Source organism: Mixophyes fleayi, chromosome 6 (assembly GCF_038048845.1).
Source record: "Mixophyes fleayi isolate aMixFle1 chromosome 6, aMixFle1.hap1, whole genome shotgun sequence".
Classification (NCBI taxonomy): domain Eukaryota; kingdom Metazoa; phylum Chordata; class Amphibia; order Anura; family Limnodynastidae; genus Mixophyes; species Mixophyes fleayi.
The window spans coordinates 35,857,327-35,866,040 of NC_134407.1; the positions used below are offsets into that span (position 1 = coordinate 35,857,327).

General features: G+C 37.9%; 1 protein-coding gene across 3 annotated transcripts in view; it reads left to right on the plus strand.

Moving 5' to 3' along the window:
• The window catches only part of BTRC (beta-transducin repeat containing E3 ubiquitin protein ligase), a 133,979-nt gene extending 126,423 nt beyond the window's left edge, over positions 1 to 7,556 (plus strand). For all 3 annotated transcript variants that reach the window (XM_075216270.1, XM_075216272.1, XM_075216271.1), the window contains 3 exons: positions 923 to 1,001; positions 4,353 to 4,546; positions 6,853 to 7,556. In XM_075216270.1, coding sequence (XP_075072371.1) covers positions 923 to 1,001; positions 4,353 to 4,514 — 241 coding nt within the window. In that variant the 3' untranslated portion in view covers positions 4,515 to 4,546; positions 6,853 to 7,556. The remainder of the gene's footprint in view (positions 1 to 922; positions 1,002 to 4,352; positions 4,547 to 6,852) is intronic.
• The last annotated feature ends 1,158 nt before the right edge of the window (positions 7,557 to 8,714 follow it).

An 8,714-nucleotide genomic window follows, 5' to 3' on the forward strand; every position in this document is an offset into this window, starting at 1 on the left:
CCTTTTCCAAAGATATGTCAATTTAGCTGTTCCCGGATACCACCTGTACCTGTCATTCACAACGCTGGTGTGATTTCTGCTCCTCAGTATGGAGACACCTGGATTTCCCAAAATATGAACTATGAAGACATTTTCCTTTTGAAGCTCATATTTCTATATAGACCTTCAAAATGCTGCCTTGGGCTGCAAGGATGTCCAGCTGTGACCAGCCCCACAAACTCTATTCAGGTGTCCAAAAACTAACTTGTGTCAGGATTTATCTCACAGCAAGAGTTCTTTGAAGCTGCCATAGGTGACACTCATATCTTTTCACACTGGAATGTGCAAATACGCGTACAACAGACTTTCTGTCTTCACATTTTACACTTTAGTAGCTGAACTTATCAATAGATTCATTTGATATAACATATTTACACTGCAGTTATGATTTATCCCTTATTACCCACAGTTATGTGATGGGTTAACCCTTATAAATAACTGTAAGTTCTCTATGTTCACGACATGGTCCCTGTTGGCTAAAGTTATAATCCCCCGGAAAATATCCTTAAAAATAGAATTCCTAGAGAAAAGTGTATATTCTCCTTGTAGTATCTTAGATCTCAAAAAATACAATTGCTCACACAGGCAGAAGATATTCTAATTTGTACTTTATGCCTATCGATATGAGGAGCATTCTTTGTGCACAGTCACATCTATAATTTGACATTAGCCAAGATGACCCAGCTAATCTCTGCAATAACATGATCTCTTAATTCACCAATATCAAACACATTCTAAAAAATTCCCATTAGTCGTTGTGTATTGTGCTGTACGCAGTATGATATTCTGTATTTCACAATTTAATTTGTTGAGAACTGTGCTGTTTTTATTACATGGTCTCTTACCATTGCTAGCAATCTATAACTTACTCTTTGGCTTGCAGGAAAATTAAAGTGTGGGACCTTGTGGCTGCTTTAGATCCTCGCGCTCCCGCTGGGACACTTTGTCTGCGGACACTTGTGGTAACTATACAAAGATTTGTTGTGTTTGTTCCTCAAAAGCATGTAGGCATTAAAACACGCTGGGATAACAGAGCAATGGTTTGATTATTTAAGAATTCAGGAGTGCTTTGAATATTTTACAGGCAACAAGTGGTTTTGTGATTGGTCATAAAATATGAAATAAAAACTAAACATTTTCATATTTCCATATATAGAATGAAGTAATTTTCATATTGTTTTAACGGAGCTTTTAATCCTAAAATTCACTGTGTCAAAGAATATTCATACCTTCTTTGGTCGAACTGACCTGAATTTTATGATTTATTAGTCATAATTGCTATTTACGGGCTACAGGCTGAAAATACATGTCTACGGCTAGTAGAGGCTGCCGTTTTGTGTGTCTGATACAGTATTTATAAGTATTGTAGTCTACTAATATTGACATTATAGCCTATCGATTCACGAACGACATCATTGGGACAGTGGCTGCTTTCTCATAAACACTGGCTCACCTCCCAGAGGGGGAGATTCAATTAAACGTGAGGTGTCTCCGGAACGTCCACGAGACGCCTCGCGGTGGAGGTTTTACAGAAACTTCTGCTCAAAAATGAGCGGAGATTCCTACCATAATTGCCGGCAATGTACACATGTGCCATGTCGCCGGCAATTAAATCTCACCCAAAGAGTAAAGATCATCATCATCATCATCACTGTTTATTTATCTAGCGCCACTGATTCCGCAGCGCTGTACAGAGAACTCATTCAGATCAGTCCCTGCCCCATTGGAGCTTACAGTCTAAATTCCCTAATATACACACTCAGACTAGGGTCAATTTGTTATCGGTCAATTAACCTACCAGTATGTTTTTGGAGAGTGGGCGGAAACCCACGCAAACACGGGGAGGACATACAAACTCCACACATATAAGGCCATGGACGGGAATTGAACTCATGACCCCAGTGCTGTAAGGCAGAAGTGCTAACCACTTAGCAACCGTGCTGCCCAAAGATAATTCTAACTTCATTGTGCTGTTCTAAAGTAGAGATGAGCGTGCTCGGATTCCGCTAATCCGAGCCCACCCGAACAGTGCGGATCCGAACGGGATCCGAGCACTGTTCGGATATTTCCGGCGGGCAAAAAATTGAAAACGAGGCTCTGGCGTCCAAGTCTCGCGTCGAATCTCGCGAGGGGTGGGAGGGAGGGCCCAGAACAATTCCATCTTGTACCTCTTTTTTGGGCATTATGTGCTCAAGCTACCTCGGTGCAACCTTTTGGCCTAAAAACAATATTGTGAGGTGTTCAGAATAGACTGGAAATTAGTGGAAATGATTTGTTATTGAATGTTATTGAGGTTAATAATAGCGTAGGAGTGAAAAAAAAATACAAAACTGGTTTTTAGCACTTTTTATGCTTTTTTTTAAAAATAAATCAGAACCAAAACCTTTCGTCGGATGTTTTGGCAAAACAAATCAGAACCCAAAACCTCAAGCTAATCAGAACCCAAAACCCAAAACACTAAAAGTGGCCGGTGCACAACCTTACTCTAAAGGGATTTCCTATTCCTATGTTTTTTTAATATGATAATGAAACCCCTCCAACTTATCCTTTTTATTGTACAGAAAAACAGATTAGCGAGATATCGTGTCAGAAACAGACTGCTACAAAGCTTTGTTTCTAATATTTTAGTAACTGGTACTAAGCTCAAACCTCCTAATTTGTTTCTGAAGTTGATGTGAAACAAGATCTGTGTAATTGCCGCCTCATCCAGACACCATTATTTTCCCTCTTGGCAAAATTTCATTGCGGCCTGTTAAATAGAAGCACACTTAACAGGTTCGGAGCTGTGGTTTGTGTTTGGCTGTGACCACAGGAGATCAGAATTTACATAGCTACCATTATGGCCGTCCAAAATGACTCTTGGCTTAGTACCAGGAATGGAATAGCCTCCTATAGCTTCTCTTCAAATTGCAAGCAGTAGGAGAAGGTTCATAGTTCATGGCTGTTGATTGCAGGCTCATTTGTCTTCACTTTGAAGTCTATAAGACATTACAATGTCTGCCTGAATCAATGTGATAATGTTAGGACCTTGTTTTACAGCATATAATGTACTGAAGATTTTTGTGTAATGAGAGATTTGAAGATAATTTTGTGTTTATCAGACAGATCTGCCACCAACATTATTTAAAAATACTAATAGAGCTAGCACAAATAAATAAAAAAAACAAAAAATCCCACAGCAAAACTGGTTTTTGTTTTTATGTTTTTGTGATCTCTATTCTCTGCCAATGTGTAAAAAAAAAAAAAAAAAAAAGTATATTGTGAAAGCTTTGAAGTAGACAACAAGAACATACACATGTAAAGCTTATATGGGATTTACACTAAAACCTTTGTGATATGTGGCATTAATTATTTGTAATTAAAAAAACGACATCAACTGCTATATATTTATTTTGAATATTCTTAGAAATCTATAATTATTTTTTTGTTAACCATTGTCTTGATTGCAAAATAATTACTGGAGTGTTAGATGAAGACCGTTTTAATACATTATTTACAGTTCTAAATCAGCTCTTCACACACACACTGTCAAAAACAGAAGTCAAGAAATGCTTCATTAACATCTTTGGCAATTTTTGGTTGGGATTTTGGAGCGCATGATTTGCTGCTTAAGGTGTGCTCAGAATGTCCTACTCTTCACAAGATAAAACAAATACTCATAAACTGTTGTGATATTCTTTTGTTTTAGCTTTGAAACATAGCACCAGTTAGATGTGTAAAATAAGGACACCTAATTTTTCACGCTCTTGGATTAGGCTTGAGTATAAAAAAAGGTTTTTTAAAAAGAGGGGCAAAAACTCCCTCTGGTTATAACCTTATAAAATTACTAATGTATCTTATCATTTGACACTTGTTACATGGAAAACAGTATAAACATTCAAATAACACAAGTGTTCTATTCTGTGCGGGCTTTAATGCCTCTAACTATTTTATTATTATTTATTCTTTATGTAGCGCCAACATACTATGGAGTGCTGTACGGAGAGTGTTGCTCAGTCACATCCGTCTCTGTCGCAGTGGTGCCTACATTCTAATTTCCCTACTATAGCTACATAGAGGTGCACACTACGACCGATTAGTCCGGATTCAAAACCCCAAGACCCTAGGTTATACGAAGCAGCAGTGCTAACCACTGCACCACCTAAAATCCAATCAAATAAAGTGCAAGTTGAAAAAGAAAAACGTTTTTTAATACACTAACCACACTCTTTTATTAAATACACACATTCTGTTACAAGTAATATAGGGTATAAAGCTTTATTTAACGGTTTCGTCTGTATATGGTGTTACAAGCTTGTCTTCCTTTTCGCCAGGAGCATTCAGGGAGAGTTTTTCGCCTACAGTTTGACGAGTTCCAGATAGTCAGCAGTTCTCATGACGACACTATCCTCATCTGGGACTTTCTAAATGACCCGTCTGCACATGCGGAGTCCTCCCGTTCTCCATCTAGAACATACACTTACATCTCCAGATAAACAACACTAGGTACTAGCTCACTATTACAAAGGTAAGACTTGCTTACATGCGATGTAACCTGTATGCTCATGTAACCAGGTGTATAGTTAAGTTATTCTCTCTGTAGGAAAGCATATCTTACATTGTTGTTCTGACACCTCATCCACATTATCCACAATATGTCAACAGGTGCCCAAAATTACCAGGGACAATCCCAGGTTTTAAACAATTGTCCCTGACGCTGTCCTAGTTTTTCAGAACTGCCTAATCCACTTCTCTAGTCCTGAATCCAAGTTTGATTTCTCACTACGCTTATTCTTTTGGCTGTATCTTGGTGTATACAGAATCTTACATCTTGTCAAATACCGAATACAAAGGAAGATTTTCTCATTTTGGCTCCATCTCCATATATGTAATATTGGCTCCTGAACACAATAATTATGCATACTGATAACCTCAGGGGAAGGTCAGATGTTACTAAAAAGCCGTTACTATTCAGTATCCTGTGTCCTGAATTCAGTGCACCCATAATTTTATTTGAAGGGAACTTACAAATGTTTTTTAATATGGCACATTTTATTAGCCAAGCCATTTTTATGTGTGTGTTGTCTTTTCAATATAGGCAAGTTGTACTCCTGCCTCTTGTACTCGGTGTTTACACTCTCTTCTCTGTGCATACAAATAAAGCTTCCGAGTACAAAGTGCCAACAAACCAGCACTGATGAGCTCTATGAATTTTGCTGGCAGTGTTTATAGATTGTGTCTGTGTTCATGTGACAGGAGCATTGTGTAAACTGCTGCTATGTAGCAAGCAAATTAAGAGTTTTAAGTGGCTTTATTTCTAGCACCTGGGTGTCACTAGATTATATACACAAGCAGAGGCAGAACTAGCCTGCTGTGGGCCCCCAGTGCAGGGAGGAGGGAACCGGGGCCCCCGCTCCTCTGCATATGCCATGCAGCAGGCCCCATTATCTACATGGGCCCTGGTGCACGGCACCTGCTGCACCAATGATGGTTCTGCCACTGATACATAGCGGGTACTATGTGTAAAGATGCATCTGCCCAGTCAGTGAAGTTCTATGTTACTTAGTCTTAGAATGTCACATAACAAAGAAACATGAGCAGTCCTAAGCAGAGCTAACTGTTGTGTCTGTTAGACTCATACAGGTTTGTTCTCGCTTTCTCTTCAAAGTCTTTTTATTGAGTTTTTCACCGTCAGGCGACTTTCATTGATTGGTGTGTACATGCCTTTCTGCAACTTTCATTAAATGTATCGCCTTGTCTCTCTGGCTTCCTTCTATTCTTCACAAAAGTCCTTAAGTATTTCTACCAGTCGTAGATTTTTGTTTTCCTTGGATACAACAATTCTGTTTTGGGCTTTGGACAGATCCACAAAGTGGTTGTGTTGTGTACGAAAAAAAAATCCGTTCTCTTAGAACAAAAGTGCCCATAGTGCAAGGACCAAAAGCATTTCTGTGGACGCACAGGTTTTGTTGATGCCCCTGTAGTGTGGGCGGTTTTAAATGTTGCGCTTAATGTTGCCAAGAAGAGAACTTCTGGACCATGCCTGGCCAAGCCCCTCCTTCTGTGTGCTGCTGGCCAATGGATGGTAGGTGAGAAGCTCAGGTTAGGTAGTGCTGGTTAGCATCTCGCCGTAATAGTCCAGGGCACTGAGTGAAGTCTGGCTGAGAGAGTAAGGGAGTAGACACAGCTCCTCTGAAAGAGGATATGGTCAGATATACCTATCCGGCTGTATGCAGGGACTCATACCTGTTCACTGTGACCTACAAAGCCCCTATCCTGGATGATATAAAAGTTTGTAAAATAAATAGAAGGCAAGTAACAGGACAGAACAGTTCACTTCTGGAAAGCTCCGGCCAATAAATTAAAGTAGGCTGGAAATATGGAAAAATAAACAACTAGTTTTAAAGTGTTGGTTAAAAATAATTCATTTGAAATTTGTGTTTGCTTATGCTTGTCAAGCAATGTATTGTGGATAAACTTTACTACCAGGTTTGTGTTCTATACAAGATATTACCCAGTCCTGTACTAATATAGCACTTTCAATCTGAAACACTAGTCCCAACCCCAGATACCGCCATTCAGTTGTCCTGTAAGTTAGTGTGTTAGCAAGATGAATCCAAGTTATGGAGTGTGATTTTTGTAGAAAAGATAATAAAATGTGTAGTAAGTTTACGCATCACAAGGAAATATATTTATTTAATCCAAATGTACCCTTTAAACTGTGCTTAGATATTATAGATTAAAGTTTTATTCAGAAATAAGTGCATTGATTATTATTTTGGCTAATTCTGTTTCCCTGTCATTCTAACCATGCTCTCCTGTTATCTAATGCAGGACTTATTTGAAAACTATGGTAACTGAATCACCTGTGACTGTCGGGGAAAATAAACATTTACTTGACCAGTGTTTGATGAAAACGAAAGACCGGTTGTCTGGAAATAATGTGGTCAGACAGCTGGGAGCAGCCCGCCCCAATCTGCACACCGGACGACTTAAGTGCTGCTACCTGAAGATCTTTTTATTTTAACTTTTAACTCCTTCATTGCTACAGGGGTTTGCTGCTTATTGCGTAGCTGGGAGCTTGCACACTCCTGTGTCAGTGACAGAGATCATTTTTAACAAACTGTTGCAATGTAGGAAACAAAGACTTTGCCAGTCACAGATTATTTAAATGTTTTTGCCAGAATGTCTGTTGCTTTGCTGTAAGCGCAAAAGAACAATTTCCACACTCGCTGCTTTCCGACGTGATTACGGTTGGAAAATCCCAGAACTCGCAAATATTCCTGAAGTGGTGAGCGGGAATAGGGTTATTTTCTTTCATGAGAATGACTGACTTAAAACCTCATAGTGAAATATAATGTATGTTTTTACCCCAGTAAACATGGAAGATTTTTTTTTTTTTCTTATTATTTAAATTATTTTTTCTATTTTTATTTTTTGTCTTCGGTGTTTGTATATTTTACTTCTCAAGTGGTGTAGAATCTTGTATGGGCCATTAAAAGTTTTTAGCGTAAACAAAATCAATGGATTACAAATGTTATTATCACATGAGAAACAAAACACCTTTAAAACATTTTTCTTTGTACATGTCTATTTGTAATATCAGTAGTGAAGGATCATTTTATATTTTATTTTCAGATTTTTTATTTTTTTTTAACTTAAAAGGTTTTTATTAAGTTTTTAGCAAAAGAATATGTACAGATTTTTTAAAAATCTGTTTGTGGGCTCTTTTATTGCGTTGTAATATCATCGTTTTTGTGTCGGACAACACAAAACATTAATCATCTCATACGTTTCCCAACTTTTTTATGTCACTCCTGTGCACTACTAGTAATTCACATGTTAAACTACCAAAAAGATATTTTGATCTTGAAAACTTACTATCTTACAAGTCTTACATCTTTAAACTAACAAAGTATAAGACTTATTCAATTGTGATATATATAAAAAAAAACACATATTTTAAAATATTGGCAATTGAACACTGGATTTTTTGTTAAAAATGACACTGCTTCTAATCACATTTAGTTGTGATGCTTCTTTTGTTGACTGTATTGAAGAGTATTTAGACAGTCTAAATTCCTCACGCATTTTGCGATCTAGCTGTTTGACAGAATTGGTGAATGTCTGGTTAGGTCGAATCCCACTGTTCAGACACCAGACCAAGCTACGAGCTTGTGACGTTCTGCATAGATGGTCCACATAGCAAACAATGACCCAATACAAATGGGAATAGGGTCATCATTTGTCTTGTTTACAATTTGTGCATAGCAGTGTCTTTGAAGGCCACACACAGTACAGTGATTGGTCAATTCAGTCTAACCGCTACAATTGACCAATCAAAATTGCATACCCTCTTCATTGACAAAAGTAACACATGCAACTGATTAACCAAAGTGGCGCAGAGCTTCATGGCAAATAAAAGGATAACAATATATTGTGCTTATTGTTCAGCTGCAATTTACACTGCACTCCTCAATTACTAAACTATACATGGACATTACGTACTGTACACATACATACCAAAAAAAGGGTTTAGAGGTCTCATACAATTAAATATTTTGCATGGTTCAACCTATATTTTATTTTATTCCACATATTAGGCATTGTATCTTTACTTATAATATTTTTCCACTTTTTGGTTCATTTCAACATACTGTGTCAACCCGTTTGCCGCTGCACGCTTCGGTTTGGTC